Below are 17441 nucleotides of genomic sequence, written 5' to 3' on the forward strand. Positions count from 1 at the left end.
AGCCTCTGTCCTGTCCCAGCTCACCCAGCCGCTGGAACTCAGCAGCCAGCCATGGACAGGCTGACAGGCTGCCCTGCTTACCAGCTAATGACCAACTGGCCCTCACTGAAGGTCATCCACGGTGAAACCGAGTGGCAGGTCTTTTCCCACACCTGTGACCCGCTTCCATCCGGGTTTCCCAGATATCCAGGGTTTCAGTGCAACCCCAGGGACAGCACTAAGGGAGATGGTCACACCCTGTCCCCAGGGGCCTGTGTGCCAGCCACTTCTCCAGCCCCACTTCCTGAGCAGTGTGAGTGCCTGCTTTCCCCTGCCCTGAGCCCAGCCTGATTCCAACATCAGGTTCCATCGCAGACAAGTCATCCAGCAAATGGCCAAGAACACGGACTATGTGTCCAGCAAGGCAAAGCAACACTGCATCAGCTTTGGCACTCCCCAGCTCCGTGATCTTAGACAGGTCACTGCAACTCCTGGAGCCTCAGTTTCCTTCTCTGCGAAACTCAGACTATTAAAGCACTGACTTTTGGGGCTGCTACGGCCGGTGTGCCTGCTCCTCCCTGCTCTGCAGGGCCATGAGATCTCACCAGTCCCAGATCAAGGTACAAATCTAGGGGAGGGGAAGCAGCAATTTTTGGCAGCATCTCCATGTTTAATCTCGTTATCAGGAAAAGAAGTAGCAAAAGAAGGACACAATTCAGCACAACAAACATATACAATTCGAACAACCAATGTAAACTCAGCTGGGCACCAGGAACATACAGGAAAAATCAGACTTCATTAAGAAGGAAGGCAGTCAAAGAGGGAAGCAGACCTGTAAACAAAACTGCAGAGTAGATGCCCTGTGTGCTCTGTCGCAACAGGTGTAGACAGAGTGTCAGGAATACAATGGCATCGTGGATTCCACTGGGCTGGGGCGGGGGCGGGGGGGGGGGGATTGGATGAAGGAGAAAGATGGTGAGTTTGACCCCCACCATTTCCCAAATGCTCTGCACCAACCACTGTCCTTGGACTAACAGGACAGGTGGGTGAAAGGGAAGAGTCTGATCTGAAACAGGCTGAATGGTGGGTTTGGCCAGAACAAACAGCTCCCCACACGCGCCTCTGGAGACGTCACGCTGTCATCCACACCACGGGTATCCTCTCCTCTCTCCCTGACACAACTGCTGGCAGTTGCCATTCTTATCTCCTAGGAAGCTGCATCTCCCCCTCCTTTTGCCCTGGGAAACAGTCCTGGAACACAGCAACAAGGAATAACTTATGTCATAAGGAAAGAGTCCTGGCTCCCAGACCTTAGGAGGCAATGGGAGATCTCTCAGAAAAAGAACAGCTGTTTTTGCCCTGGGTCCCCTGTCCTTTGGTGACATGTAATCTCAGCTTCCTGGCCTCTCCCTGGCTCCCCCCAGCTAGATGCCCGTTGAGATGTCAAAGTCAGCGGCCAATCCCAGGGGACTGGAAGAGCAGTGGAAGCCACAAACTAACCAAGGAGTAAGTGGCCAAAAGGCAGCTTTCAAGGCCTGGCTGCAGCTCTCTGGCTCACTGGCCATGTGTCCCCTCCCTGGGGCCCTCCTCTGACCTCCCTCCTCCAGATCAAGGGACAAGTGGGGAGAGGAAGAACGGTTCTTTTCTGGCAACATTTCTATGGCTAATCTCATTACCAGAAATTAATGACAAAAGAAGGATGCACTCCAGAGACCAGCCGCCAGCCCAGCAGCAGCCACAGCCGGGACAGAGGCTCACGGCACCGAGTCCACTGATCTCATCTTCAAAGTTCCTACTGGAGCACTTTGGATAGAGGAGACAAAAAATAAACAGGACCCCTCTCTTGTTTTGACTGACAAGACATCACTGGAACTGTCCTTCTTATGGAGCTCCATGGGGTGTGGTGGTGAAGTTCTGGGACTCTGGGACCAGACTGCTTGGGTTTGATTCCCCCTCTGCCTCTTAGCTGGGGAACCCTGCATAAGTTATCCCCCACTCTCTGTGCCTCCTCTTGACAGTGGGGAGCTGTCAAAAGGAAATGAGTTAATACAGGGAAGCTTTCAGAGCAGCGCCTGGGAAATCTGTAAGGAAGAACAGCTGACCCACGTGGCCTGGGCAAGAGTTAGGTGAAGAAACTCATGCTTTCAAATGAGTCCTGGGTGGACATTTCATTCCAGGCTCTCTAAGAAAATGTGGGAGATTTCTTTTCATTGCAGCAAAGACACATCAATGGCAGTGATGACACGGCCACCCTGGAACAGGACTCTGCCAAGCCACACGGAGCAGTCCTGGTTGTCGCTGTGGCCCGATGCTGCCCCACCATCCTGGGCAGGGCACAGCATCCTGAGGAGAACGCTGGCCAAAGTTCCAGGGACGGGCCCTCCGTGGGTGGCATCTCTGTGCGGGCCTCTCGTGCAGACTCCCTGCTGCCCTCGCTGACTGTGCTGCTTACAGGAGCCACCAAGAGTCCCTGTGTTACTGACAGTAAGGTCTGGGCACCATGAGATTTCTCATTCCTTCTTCCGGGCCCACACAGAGCTCCCAGCAGTCCAAGAAACAACAGCAGCACGTAAATGATGGAAAATTCATTTGAAAAAGAATCTCCAGGCAACTTTTGCGAAAAGCCTCATGGCTCAGATGGACTGAGGGAATCACAGGGCTGGCAGCAGCCACAGAGACCGGTGGCTTCCAAACTTGCTTTTGACCTCCAAAGCCATTGCTCAACTGAAGTTCACCCAGAAGCCCAGGACATAAAACTGATACAAACAGAACTGCTCTGGCGGAAACCATGCCCGGGCAGTCTGCTTGGCTCCCTCCCTCCTCTCCCCCAGGCCCTGCTGGCCCCAAGGCAGTTCCAAGCAACCCCTGGGCTCCACAAAGCACTGATGGAGAACCCCAGATCCAGCCAACCTCTCTGAGTAGATACGAGGAGATGAGTCCCACAGAATCTCTCTGCACAGATGGTGCCCGAACACAGATCTGGTTTTCTGACTCCAGGCTAACATCGCTCGCTCCACTTTGCTATGGCTTGATCTATGGAAAATTGCAATTTAAAGAAACAAGGCTCACTTCTGATCAACTACAACATAATCCCTACGTATTTTAAAGGTCCCTGAACTAGCCAAGTCTGAAACAGAGCCCAGCCCCACAGACTGGCAGAAAGAAGTTCGGAAATGAGTTGCAGAAGCACAGCTGACAATTCCATACTGTTTCCTTCAGTTCCATGGGACATAAACAGGTCTCGAAAGGCTTGGGCTGTGTGGCTGTGAGAGACCCCGGTCCAGGCGGGCCAGGAGGTAGATGCTAACGAGCGATGGAAATAGCAATGACGTCCCCCCCGTCGGGCACGGGGCCAAGCTAAGGAGGATAAAGAGGTCTGAGATATTTTTAAAGTATTTTTACAGCAGAAAAACTTTCCTACAGACTCAATTATATAACTATCAGACTCCACCTCGGAGCTGAAATTATCCATGGCCTTCAGGAAAAAAAAAAAATCATTTTCCCCTACATGAGGGTCACAGGTCTCTCCATAGAAACTCTTAGCTTGTACGGCCAGCAGCCCAGGGCAGCTGCAAAGTATCAGCCTAGAAGGCTTCCCAAGGGCAGTTTGGAGCGGAGGGCAGATGTCACGCCACTGACCCTGCCATCATACGTGATGTTGTCAGGTCCAGAAGGGTCCCCAGCCACGCTGCCGTCCTCACCACTTCCTTGTCCCAAAACCGGGCTGAGGTCACTGAAGGAGAGAGGGTGGCCAGGGGACACTTCATTAACCCACAGCCATCCTCTCTATCATTGGCAGAGGGCAGACTGAGAAAGCCTCCTGGGGCTTAACGAATGGAGAACTTCACCAGAGAAAGGACAGCCCAAACCAAAGGCGCAGACTTAGGAAGATTAACTTATTAACTTACAGCCCAGGTTTTTGTCAGCCTGAAGATGGGTGCACTTTGTAATGCTGATACCACAGACATGAGAGAATGAAGGTTGTTGAGTTCTAGAAGTTTCTGGAAAAAAGATATGGAATAGATTATTTTGCTGCTATAAACAACAGAACAAAAACATGCTCGAGTGTTACCAAATGTTGTCATATTTATGAAATTCAATTACACTTAAAAATATCTCATGTAGAAAATATAGTTCTAGGAAGTTCATAGAAACCATATGCTCTTTTTCTTTCAGATTGTCAAAAGGTGAGTCTGCATCTAAAACATTTGCAAAATTTCATAAGCTGACTCGTCTGGCTGCTGGACAGAAACATGGCTCAGGATGAGGTTTGATAATGCCCTTTCTGTCCTTTTTTTAGATGAATCTGAACTGTCCCAGCAGGCTTTTTCAAACTGAAACCTCCGCTGTGCCAACAATATCAACGTGGGTCTTCTGTGATTACCTTCCCACCCGGAAGGCGGGAGGCCGAGGAAAGATGTAATCAATCTGCACGATCCCCTCGGCTGCAAGCACGGAGCTCCGGCTGCCCAGCCACTTGACCATGCTCCTCTGAACCAGACCCCAAATTAGGGAGAACATTTGGATTTAATTCCGCCTCAGACAAGTTCCTTACCACAGAGGGCAACAGAAGGAGACACAGGTGAGAGTGGGAGCAGAAAATTGTAATTGCTCTGCTCTCGGTTTTACACCGAGGGAAACCTGCTATCAGAACCGAGGTCCCACTCCTCACCCTTGGGAGTCAGTGAAGGCTGTGCAGCCGCAGGTTCCATGGAACCGAGAGTCCTGGTTCCAACCCCGGTTCCCACTACTGGTGTGTCCTTTGGCAAGTTATCTGGGCCTCAGCGTCTTCATATTTAAAACGAGGAAGGTAATCACAGCACCTCCACCGCACAGGACGGTGCACATAAACTGTCAGACCGGTGCCTGGCACCTGGCAGAGCGCACAGGGTGGTGTGGGCTGCTCGTTCTTTGTCAGGAAGACTCATCCCCAGCCCCACCCCACCCGCCATCACTTGTCATGAGTACTTCCAAGCTCAGATGCCACTTCCTCTAGCATGTCTTTCCTGGCTATGCTCCCACATTTAGGAGGCGGGGGGCCCCACCCGTGTGCTCCCACAGTAGCCCGTGCATCTCCTTAGCACACTGGGTAGCATTTGCTTGCACTTGCCCCTCTCTCACCCTGGACCGTGTGTTCCCCGAGAGCGGGATGAAGCAGTATCTACCATCACATCCCTAGGACCTACGACAACGCAGAGCGAGGCCTAGTAAAATGAACACGGACGTGAAAAGCCCTTACGCCTAGTCCTTGCGGCTCTGTTCCTCCCCAGAGATTTCTCCCTTACCATGCAAGTTAGTACTTCATTTCAATTAGGGAGTGTTACCGCTTGTAACATTCCCTAACTGTTTCCCATGCGCAATGATAGATTCTCTGGGTAAGCTGAATTTCATCCTTTGTATCTGAATTGCCATGCCTGTCACAGAATTTCTTTTAGAGCTGAAGGTTCTCTGGGAGATCATCTAAGCCGCCCGTTTCCCATTTTATAGATGGGAAACCAAGGCCCAGAGAAAGGAGGGGCTCACACAAGAACACACCCAGGGCACAGCGCCGGCATGATGACCCACCATCGGAAGATGGCAGAGCTTAAGGAGGAATCCTATTGGATGCCTTGGGTGAGGACTGGAAACTTCCAAACTGAAAGCACCAGGTGGGCTGGAACTTCATCCTACTTCCTCTGGTGGCCCAGCAATGTCACCAATGGCAACAAGTATCATTAAGCCCAGTACAGTTGCAGGTGCTTCAGCATGTGCAGGACGTAAAGGTGTTCATGCCCCTGACATACGTAGAGCTGGATGCCCTTAACCTTGCTGTGAGGGGCAGCAGAGCAGCTTCCCAAAAGGCAGAGAGACATGCTCCAACTGATTCACTGTGGGCCTGGGTGTGGACTCCCACCTCTCTAAGCCTCCTCTCCTCCTCTGGAAATGGGATAATAACAATGTGAGCGTCAAACGCAATCATTTCTGTAAAGCAGCCGCTATGGCTCCTGGCCAGAGAGCGGCCGCCATGAAGGTGAGCTGGCCTGGGACACGCGTGGGAAGACAGCACGCACGCACGAAGCGGGCAGTAAACCAGACAGAACAGTGCTCCGCTGACTCAGGCGCGCCCCGCGGTCGGGAGCAGTGGACTGGGAGGAGCTGGCAGGACCGTGTAAGAGAGGAGAGTGGTCCAGAAAGGCCCATGGGATCACAGCCTGGGCTGGCAGAGACGAGGGAATAAGAAGGGAAAGTGGGGTAAAGACACGAGCCTGGTGCCCAGTAACTGGCAAGGACCGACCCTATCGGAGCAGGCCAGGGCTGCAGGAGGGCAGGGAGGCAGCAGGGCCCAGGGCCACGCGCACAGGATGGGGTGGGGTGAGCTCTGCTGACTGAGGACAAAATGTGCAGGATGTGATTGCATCATAACCATCGATGCTTAACTAAAAGCCACCAACCCCCAGCACTGGCTAATCTGAACAGAAGGGTGAACGGATCCCAGGGGTAGCCGCTGGGGCCTCGTGGAGAGTCTGTGAAAGGCCCGCTACAAAGAATGATGGGTTGCCAAAACCACAGGGCGCAGGGGCTGGGAGGCCAAGCGGGCAGCCAGGCTGGTCCCACAGCTGCTTCTGCCTGGGGAAGTCGGGTCACAGCCCCTATCTGAATCCTGCCTGGCACGTCCAGAGCAAATCAGCTCCCAAAGTACTGAGGAAACACATTTTTGAGAGAAAAAAGAAAGGAAAGGAAGGGGAAAAGTAATAATAAAACAGCTTACCTTGGCTATTTTCACAAAATGGCTCAGGATTTCTGCCCTTATTTTTAAAGTCTGTGCTGTTAGAATTTCTCGTACAACCCAAAAACTGACCTGTAGAGTCAAACACAGACACACACACAGACACACACACACACACACCAGAAAAGTTGTTGAATGCCAGACCACCCAAGTTGCCCTTCCCACCACTTCTATGGGATTTCCAAGGGGTTGGGAGACCTGGGCGGGGGTGGGGGGGTGGGGGGGAGGGATGGACACCCTAGGGTTGCGGGAGGTCGAGGGTTTCTTTATGACACCCACCCTGCAGGTAGGTCCCATGCTATCAGCACCAGCTCTCCAACACACACATAGTGGTGCTGCGGGACATAAGTACTTCCATCATTATCCAGGGGACTTAGTGGGCCTCCATGACACATGGTTCTCCCTGAAGGTGCTTCAGGGGATTTTAACATGAATCAAACAGGATTCCTGCTCAAAAGGGTCCCAGTTGTGAGGAGACAATGGGTGGATGGGGATAGATGGTTGGATAGATGGATGGACAGCCAAATGGCCAGACAAAGGGATCTGCATTCTGGCGGTACCACCAACGAGGTCCATACTCCCAGCCAGACCAAGGCAAGAAGGACTCAACTATATTCGCACAATTGTAACAAATTTAATTTTCTAGGAGAGGTTTGCCCAATAATTTAAGTGATACAAAAGCATCTCTCAAAGTTCCGTAAAGCAATGCAGATTGAAGGACGTGTTTTTCTAGAGACAGCACATGCCAAAAGGATATACTGGTAGTTTTGGTTCAGAATATCATTCACACTTGACCATCCCCGAGCCCCTGAGTCCTCTGGTGGGAACAAAAAAGTCACCCACCAGTGTCTAGTTGACTCACATGACACCTCAGTGAAACAGAAGAGGCTTCATGCCAAGAAACACTGGGCAGTGGTTTGCTTTCCTGTTCATGTTTCACAACTATAACAACAGCTCTATGTGAAACACGGATGCCCAAGAGTGCAATGACAGCACCACAAAGAAAGGAGGAGAGATGGGCAGAGAATGGGGGATGTGTGGAATGAAAAGAAAGGCTAGGCATCTAAACCTCTGAATTTTACAAAGAATAAAATAGTTAAGGATATTCCAGAGTTAACAAAGCACGTTTACCGCTACAACCAAATGTCTTCTCTTTACTGAAATACTGTCACTTTTCAATGAGAAAACAAGAAAAGATTAACCAAGAATCAAAATTTGGCTTCTTATATTGAACAGGAATATTATAGAAAAGTTTTCTCTGCGTAATTATCCGTGGTTGCCTCCAGGACATGCCTGGGTTTCCATGGAATCATTTTTTCCAAGGAATTGCCTAAAATTAAGCTCAGACTCAAATGTTTACTAGCCAGTTATGGAAGAAAGATTTTCTTGATCCTAGGTGATATGCCCATAAACCTTACGTTTTAATACATGCACACGTTTATGCCACATAAATCTCAAGTGTGATAGTTTATATGTATAATTTAATAGATTCTTATGTGCCAAAAAATCACACCTATTTAAGGCATAATTATGGAACATGGCAGAGTTGCCTCTGATCTGCAGCACATGGTATGCAGAGGCAACCCTGGATCAGTTCACTTCAGCAGACTTTCATGAAGCCCTTACTGTGTGCTCCAGGCATTGTTGAGTCCAGACCTGTCAGTCCAGAAATCACTGTATTAAAAGGCAACTAGTGATCGTGACCATCAAAGAAGTTCAACCCAAGTGAACTGGAATGTGGGGCAGGTAGTGAGAGAAGAAGGCTTCCTAGAGGAGGCAGGCCTTGAAAGATTGGTAGACCTTCAACAGGTGAGGAGACCAGGGAGAGCTGAGTGGGAAGACAGGACTGGTGTTGCAGGTGCCCTGTGGGGTGGGGGTGGGAGGGAGACTGAACTTAGAAGGGAAGTGAGGGCCAGACTGTGGGGGTCTGGAGCAACACGGGGACGCTATGCTGCACGGGGAGGGTTCCAGAGGCTTCTAAGCACAGGAGTGACAGGCCAGATCCTTTTGCAGGAGCAGGGACACCTGTCAAGAAGCTGAAGTGATGGCTAAGGGAGAGATGGGAGGCCCAGCAAGGGCTTTGCTGAAGGAGATGGAGGCAAGGGGTAGGGGAGAAAGACATTACAAAGGGAGAATCAGCATAGTTTTAAATTGTTTTAATTGTTTTTTAACTACGAAATTTAGGAGGCGCTTAATGCAGAAAAAAAAGGGACAGAGATAAGCACAAAAGACAGACGTCATTTGCGAGCTTTCTCACATGCAGACCCCGTGATAAACACGTGCTATGTGTCCTTGGAACATGTTTCTCGTGTCTCAGAACATGTGCTTGTCTAGTCCTAGAACATGTTTCTGTTTTTTTAATTAAAGTGGTATGTATGAATCATACTATTGCAAGAATTTTTATATATATATGTAAGAATATCAACATATTTTCTAGCAGCTGCCAAGTGTTTCATCCTAGGGCTGTCTCATCACTAAGGAACCTCCTACTGTTGGGTAGCTTATTTCAAATTATTTTGTTGTGATAGACAATGCTGTCGTGAACATATTTATACGTCTTTATACAATTTTAAGTAAGGTCTGAGGATAAATTCCTGTAAGGTGGAGTGGATAAAAGTATGTGCACCTTTTTTCAAAAGTACATATTTAAAAGCTTGCCCACCAAAACACCTGTCTGTTGGCCCTTTAGAGTTGGAGTGGAGCCATGTTCCCATACACAGCCTGATACCAGTCATTACAGCTCTTCTTTGCTTTACTAACCTAGTGGACAAACTAATGTCTCACTGCTTCTGTTTCGCCTTTCTTTCGTGACTTCTCAGTTAACATTTTTCTGCACTTTTTTTTCAGTTTTTTGTTGCAAATATTTATAGGCCATTTGTACTACTTGCCTGTGAATTACGTGCTCAGGTCCTTCATCCACCTTTCTATTGGGACACCTGTCTTCGGACTCTTGATTAGTAAAATGTCCTTTATATTAAAGAGAATACATTACCCCTTTGTGAGTCATACAGTGTGCCAAGAGTGTGGAGAAACTGGTACTCTTATACACGGGGAGGAGGGGATATAAATTCATAGGACCATTTGGAGAACCACTTGAATATATCTCTCAAGCTGATAAAGTTATATTCTCCCTGGAATATTTATCTTATGAAAATACAGACGTGCAGAGGGATATATGCACAAGGGTTCACTGACGCACTGTTTATCAAGCAAAAGAATATGCCCATCAATAGGGCATTGGCTGCATAAATAGTACTATCACCTCAAACTCTGGAAGGAAGGAGGCAGCTGTGCTCCACTTCTTGAGGGAAAAATATCTAGAGATTATTTGGAATTCTTCTGCACAGGAGGTTTGTGTAGTCTCCCTGACTTATTTATTCCATCATTTGTTCACATCAGAATGGACTCATGAATATTTATTTTATACTTTGGGGTTATGATCCAATACTATGTTATCTATTTCATTACTCAAATTGTTCCAGCTTTGGCGACTGAGAGCTGGCTTCGACATGACCCCAGTATTGTTTGGTTGGTTGGTTGGTTTGAGCACTTCCTCACTCTCTGGAACTACAAGATGCTACAGGCTCATCCTGTACATTTCTCGCCCCAGTCCAAAACTAGCCATTTCTCCAAGGAGCCTTGGTTCCTTTTATTAGATTATAGTATTAGAAACCAAGATCTGGGAGCTACATGTGCTAGTGCTACTGAGGTATCACTGTTTCTAGGTCCTCTCAGATGGCAGAGCAAGGAAATGTGTGTGCGTGTGTGTGTGTGCGCGTACCCTAACTCTTGTATATACACATACCTATAAATATTTCTATATGTAACCATCTGTATCTATATTAAACTAAATATGACTTCCTACTAATGTCTCCAACTCCAGTCTATTACCATATGGATCATTCTAGCTTCTCCTCTTGCTTGTCTGTAACTTCCCCCTCCAACAGCGGGGAGAAACCTGGTTCCCACCATCTGCCACCTATTTCCTTAACTGTTCATTTCCAGTGTTCATGCATAACGGCTCCAGAATTACTACCCATCCCGCCTTGGGAAACAATTTTATCAGCACACAGTGCTCATATACGGTTCCTTTCGTCTTTAGCCATTCAGGCTCCCTCATTTCCAAAGTTATTAGGCCCGCCCCTTGCCCCGCACCCTTCTCAGGGAGGGGAACGTTTCATACATCTATAATCCACTTAGGTTCGCTTGTTACGTTCGACCTTCCATCCCAGGACCCCTTAACTCTCCACAGTGATTAAAATTTGCATATTTAGCACTAAGAGATTTACTCGTAGTGCTGTAAAGTTCTATGGGTTTTCACAAATGCGCAGGAGCGTGTATCCAACATTATGGTATCACACAGAAAAGTTTCACCACCCTGCAAAATCCTGTTCTTCACCTATGCAAAGCGCTCCCCCTCTCACACCTCTGTCAGCCACTCATCTGTTTACCATCTCCATAGTTTTACCTTTGCAGATTTTTTTTGATATTTTCCATAATGTCAAAAAAAAAGGGGGGGGGGAGGTAATCCCACTTATGTAGCCTTTTAGGACTGGCTTCTTTCACTTAGCAATATGTATTTTAGATTCCTTCATGTCTTTATATGGCCTGATGGCTTATTCTTTTTTTTTTTCCCAGATAAACAATATTCCATTGTATGAATTTACCAGTTTATCTATCTTTCACCTACTGAAAGACATCTTAATTACATTCAGTATCTGACCGTTATAAATAAAGCCGCTATAAAACATTGTAGACGTAAGATTTCAAATAAACTGGATAAATACTGCGGAGTGCAATGGTAGGATCGTACCATTTTTCATTCCCACCAGCAACAAATGAGAGTTTGTGCTGCTCCAAATACTTGCCAACAATTGGCACTGTCTGGTTTGGTGGGGGTTTTTTGGTTTGTTTTTGGGGGATTTTGTGTGTGTGTATTTTTGTCATTCTAATAGGTGTGTAGTGTTTTGCATTTCCCCAGTGACAAATAATGCTGAGCATCTTTTCATATGCTTATTTGCCCTCCGTACATCTTCTTTGGTGAAGTTCTTGTTCGGATCTTTGGCCTGTTTTTCTCAATTGGGTTGTTTTCTTACTGTTAAATATTAAGAATATATTTTGGATTCAAGTCTTTTCTCAGATATGCGTTTTGCAAATATTTTTCCCAGTCTGTGCTTTGTCTTTTAATTCTCTTAACACTGTCTTTTCCAAAATAGAAGATTTTAATTTTAATAAAGTCCAGCTTACCAATTTTTTCTTTCATGGATTGTGCTTTGGTGTTATATCTAATAACTCATCACCAAAGGTCATGTAGATTTTCTTCTATGTTTTCTTTTAAAAGTTTTACAGTTTTGTCTTTTACATTTAGGTCTATGATCAATTTTGAGTTAGTTTTGATGAAAGGCCTAGAGTCGTGTGTCTAGATTCATTTTTTTCACATACACAAAAACAGTTCCAGTTGTTCCAGTACCATTTTCTGAAGAAATTACCCTTTCTCCACTGAATGCCCTCATGTATTTGTCAAAGGTCAGTTAACTATATTTGTCCGGGTCTATTTCTGGGCTCTCTATTCTGTTTCATAATCCTAGGCACCTATTCTTTTGCCAAAACAATGCTGTCTTGATTATTGTAGCTTTACAATCAGTCTTGAAATCAGGCAAAGTGATCCATCCATGTCATATGGCTAAGTGAAAAGACTGTCTGAAAAAGCTATGTATATATGAGCCCCCCCACCTTTTTTTTTACATTCTGGAAAGGTAAAACTTCAGAGATAGCAAGTAGATCACTGCCTTCCTCTCCATAGCAAACCTTGCCTTATTCCTTGGGCAACTTCAACATCACTGTGAATGACCACGGCTTCAAGGTCCCTTGATCACTTCAGCAACTATTACCCACCTACCACCCCTTCTCCTAATTACCCAGGACTGGACTTCCCAGGTGGCGCAGTGGTTAAGAATCCGCCTGCCAATGCAGGGGACACGGGTTCAATCCCTGGTGCAGGAAGATTCTACATGCTGTGGAGCAACTAAGCCCACGCACCACAACTACTGAGCCTGTACTCCAGAGCCCACGAGCCTAAAGCCCGTGCGTCCCAGTAAGAGAAGCCACCACGAGAAGCTCACACACTTCTACTGCAATGAAGAGTAGCCTCTGTTCTCCACAACTAGAGAAAGACCACATGCAGCAACAAAGACCCAATGCAGCCAATTAATTAATTAATTAATTAAAATAATAATTACCCAGGACTTCCCTGCACAGAAACCCGAAGTTCCAGTCTTGGGCCACAACCTTTAACTTTCTAGTCCTTACCTGCTCCTTGACCCCACCCCCACTGCTGTCCCATCCTCCACTCTCACCATACCCTGGAGTCCTCGACAGCCCTTTTCCTCTTGAGCAGACAGATCCCCTAACATTTGTCACTTCAGCCCCTTCTTAGCCAGTACTTTTAGGTCCCTTGCCCCATGGTCATGCAAAAAAATCTGCTTTGCTAATTTGCTTAGCAAAGTGGTTGGATAGATCCAAGCACTTGCACTCCTGTGCCCCTCTCTTTAGGCTGCAAAGTACAACTAGAGAAAACCATCTACCTTCATGCCCTGGGGCCACGTTAAAAGCCACAAACTCTATTCCCATTGGCTCCACCCGCGATTCTTTCTATATTTTCACAGTCAACTTTCTCTTTCCCCTGGAGCGGCTTTTTCAAGCTCCCCCCAAACTCCTTAAGCTTCCCCGCCTTCACCTCCTTTTTCATTGAGGAAAGAGAAGCTGTGAACCTCCTTGCACCACACCTACAAGCAGACCTGCATCTGTATCTTTCCTTTCTGCAGACTTGCCTTTTACGGTGAAGAGGCCCCAGGTCTCAGCCCCTCCCACCTTCGTGGGGACTTCACTTCACTACGTATTCCCTCTCTCTCCTCATCTTTAATTTTTCCTGGTCTACTGGCTCCTTCCATTCAAAATACGAACACCCCCAAGGCTCTTTCCTCTGAAAAGAAAAAAGGACTATTACCACCTCCATGAACGTCTTCAACCCCTTCCACCACCTCCTTACTCTCATCTTTCTTCTTGGAGCCACTGTTCAAGCATCACCTACACCTGCTCTCTCCATTTCCTCACATCTCCTACTGTTCAAGCTGCTACAGCCCAGCTTCCATTGCACAGCCACACAAAACAGCTCCTGCTGAGTTTACCACCGCCGTGCTGCTAAATGTAAAAGATTCTTTTTTGTCCTTTTAAGTGACCCATTCTGTAGCATCCCCTTATCCTTGAGACACACCAACCTTTCTGGGTGTTCTTCCCCTGCCCGGGCTGCTGTTTCTCAGCCCCTTCTCCTCTGCTCCTCCCTTAAGCTCTCAGGCTCTCATGTGAGCCTCTGCTGCTCCCCAGGTGATCTCATCCACTCCTGTGGATTCAAATGCAATGTATCCGATATCTGCATCTTTAGGCTGGATTTTCTCCAACTCCCAGATGCAAATATCCAATTACCTGTTGCATGGCTGAACTCACACGTCAAAACTCTCTCCTCTCTCCTCTCTGTCATCTCCTCTCTCACAACTGCTCCTCCTCTGTACTCACCATCTCAAAAAGTGGTGCTGCCAAGGACCAAAGGGGGGCCTCCTCTGCTCCTCCTTGTCATCTCTCTCCACATCCAATCAATCACCAAGTGCTATCGTTTGTCTCTCTATATTCTCTTGAGCCTGGTCACTTCACATCTCTATCCTTCCCCTGGATTAATGGGACAGACTCCAATCCAGGCTCCTGGACTCCCTTCCTACTGTCCACATGTCTCCTCTGGTTTCCCCATCCTAGCACTGACTCCCCCTAGACTATGAGGCTATTGATGGCAAAGGCTACATCTAGTTAACTGTTGACCTGAACCTAGCAGAGAGTCCAGTACCTGTTCAGTCAATGTCTAGTAAATACATAAATGAATATAACCAGAAGTAATGAGCCTCAAATGAAAGTGGGTTTATACAATGAGGAAAGAATAATTGGCTGGAGGTAGCATTTGGAAAGGAAAATGTTAACACTGCCTCCCAGCTCTGTGATAAATGAAGTCTGGAGGAATAGGGGGTTCTACTGGAGTCGTGTTCAGAAAAATGGGGAGGTCCCTCAGTAAAGAAACTCATCAGCTATGTGACTTTGAGCAAGTTACTTCACCTTCTAGAACCTCAGCTTCCTCATCCATAAAATGGGTTTAAACTATCGACCTCAGAGGGCTTTGTGAAAACACAATTAGATGATGCAGGTTAAATGCTTAGCACAGTATCTAACTCAGTTAAGTTGAGCCTAAGTGCTCAATAACTGTTTTTTAAACCATCTTGATTAAAGCCAAGAGGGAGTGGGGACATTCAGTGACTAGGCTAATGATGCATGCCGGTTTAGAAGGTAGACAGGACTTGAGAGTGATGGGGTATCAGCAGATTGATCAGCTCAGAGCAGGATGGAAGAGTGCAAGAGGGAAGAGGGTCTGCAGGAGGTCCTGGCCATCACTTTCAGCCTCTTCCTGCTCGAGCATCGACTTTCCTTGAGGAACTGCCAGTCTTCCAACCTCAGTCCCTGTGGCCTAGGCCCCCTACCCCTATCTCCATGGGAAGGCCTGTTTCTGAAACCTGGCCAGCCAGAGCGTCCTGTTTCCTGGTCAGGGTGATGAGAACAGGATGCAAATGATAGGACCCAAGCCAGGACCATCAACCCTGCAGTCTCAATTCCAGGACATTGAATGGAGCTACTGAAAAAGAGGCAGGTCTTTTCTGCAGGGGGTGCCCTCAAATGAGCTGTTGGCAGCCATCTTGGAACCACAGAGGAGGCGGCCACCTGAGGGGAGCCAGCACAGAGGAAAGCAGGTGGAGAAAGCAGGACCATCTGAGGACCTAACAATACATGAAGTCTAATCTCTCCCTGGATGTTGTTACATAAGCCAGTAAGGCGAGTTTGAGCTGGGGTTTCAGTCAAATGAGGAATTATGTATGTGTATATAGATATACACCAGTCCATTAGAAAAGTTAAAACAGTCCTACAGGGCGAAGTGTTGGGAAACTTTGCCCTGTCCAATCTCCGCTAATACATGAGGGTCCTGAGACTCAGACTTGGACTTGCCTAAGGCCACAGAGCAGGTTAGCAGCAGAGCCTGGACTGGAACCAAGTCATCTGAATTCCCTCTCCATCTCTTGCTAATTCTTCACCTTCAGGACACAATCCCAAACCTACCGCCAGCACGTAGGCCCAAGGCTAACCTTCCTTTCAGCTTGTAGCTCCCACCACACTACCATGTTTTTGAAAGCTAATATTAGTTGTTTACTATGTGTCAAGTACTGAGCTAAACCCTTTACATCCTTTAATCTTCAAAACCACTTGAAATGATTCTTCCTATTTTATAAATGAGGAAGATCAGAGGCTGAAAGGCAACCCAAGATCATACAGGTAGCAAGTTGTAGAGCTAAGATGCACACTCAGGTCTGTTTGATTCCATGTGACCACAGCTTCTCAGCCTGCTGTCCACAGACCTCTAAAGCATTCGTGTAGAGACTTTGGGGGGCAGTGGGCAGGGGAGGCAGCAAACCCACTCAAATTAAATGCAAATTTATATATCTGTGTATTTATCTAAGGTCAGGTTCATATGATATTGTCAGATTCTCAAAAGAACCTATGATCCAAAACAGACTGAGAACTTCTGGCTTTACGGTAAACTACCTGGGAAAAGACACAAGCCTGGCCCATAACAGACCCTTAGGGAATTCGGCCAAGCTCTTCCACTCAGCCACTCTGTAAACAACTCAGGGACTCAGGCCCCATGGGGAAGCAGGTGAGTTGTCAGAGGCTGACCACAACACTGGCTGCTGGATTTCCGGTTTGGCCACAGGGAGCCTCAGATTCCCTGGCAACCCTCCTTCCAACCTACGAATCTTCCCTTTTTTCCTGAAAAAATGTTTGCATGCCTACTACACACAAACACTATGCTAAGAGCTCTACCTATATCACTTCATTTAATTTTCATAACAACTGTGCAAAGTGAGTACTATTATTATCCTCATTTACAGATAAGGAAACAGGCTCGGAAAGGTAAGTGACCTGCTCGCCTTCATCTGGAGTCTGATGAGCAGCCTTGTTGCCACATCTGAAAGTCCGCCAGGAAGGGATGCCAATCAGTTCATCTCAGGGAAAAGCAGCCCCAGTGGCTGACGGCCTGGCCGCTGGCCAGTTTCCAAACCAGAGCTACCAGGGCTGCATCCAGGAACTGCTCTCTGAGTGGCTCACAGGCCAGCAGGAAGACCATTTCTCAGAGCATTCTGTTTGGGAAAATGCAGCTTTACTTCTGGCTCGCTTCACCAACTTGGTCTGAGCTGGACACAATACAGTTGTTCGCAGAACAAGCTGCACTGCCCTTTGCCAAGCTGACCTGGCCTCCGCGTGCAAAGCAGATTACATCAGAGCCCCCAGTGGCCCTCCTCCGGGAGCTCTGTAGCTGATCAGAGGTGGGACTGAGCTGGCTCCCAGTCAAATAGTTTTGCTAAGGAAACTATGAATCCCCTGATAGTGTGTACACATCTGGTTTTTTTTAAAAGACTAAGCTCAGTTGAAAGGGAAAAGATTTTGAAAATAAAGAAAAAAAAACCCAAAAGGCTTCAGAATTCCTCTTTTCAAAACAGTGTACAGTCCCTACCACAGATGTAGCTAGGCCTTCCTTAGTTCCTACTGT

The 17441-nt window shown here is 47.5% G+C and overlaps 1 protein-coding gene across 3 annotated transcripts in view; it reads right to left on the bottom strand.

The window, feature by feature from the left end:
* RALGPS1 (Ral GEF with PH domain and SH3 binding motif 1) overlaps positions 1–17441 on the bottom strand; it is a 266004-nt gene that overhangs the window by 156463 nt on the left and 92100 nt on the right. For all 3 annotated transcript variants that reach the window (XM_057721461.1, XM_057721459.1, XM_057721460.1), the window contains 2 exons: positions 6728–6817; positions 3888–3980 (listed from right to left, as the gene is read on the bottom strand). In XM_057721461.1, coding sequence (XP_057577444.1) covers positions 3888–3980; positions 6728–6817 — 183 coding nt within the window. The remainder of the gene's footprint in view (positions 1–3887; positions 3981–6727; positions 6818–17441) is intronic.

Source organism: Hippopotamus amphibius, chromosome 2 (genome assembly GCF_030028045.1).
Source record: "Hippopotamus amphibius kiboko isolate mHipAmp2 chromosome 2, mHipAmp2.hap2, whole genome shotgun sequence".
NCBI lineage: Eukaryota > Metazoa > Chordata > Mammalia > Artiodactyla > Hippopotamidae > Hippopotamus > Hippopotamus amphibius.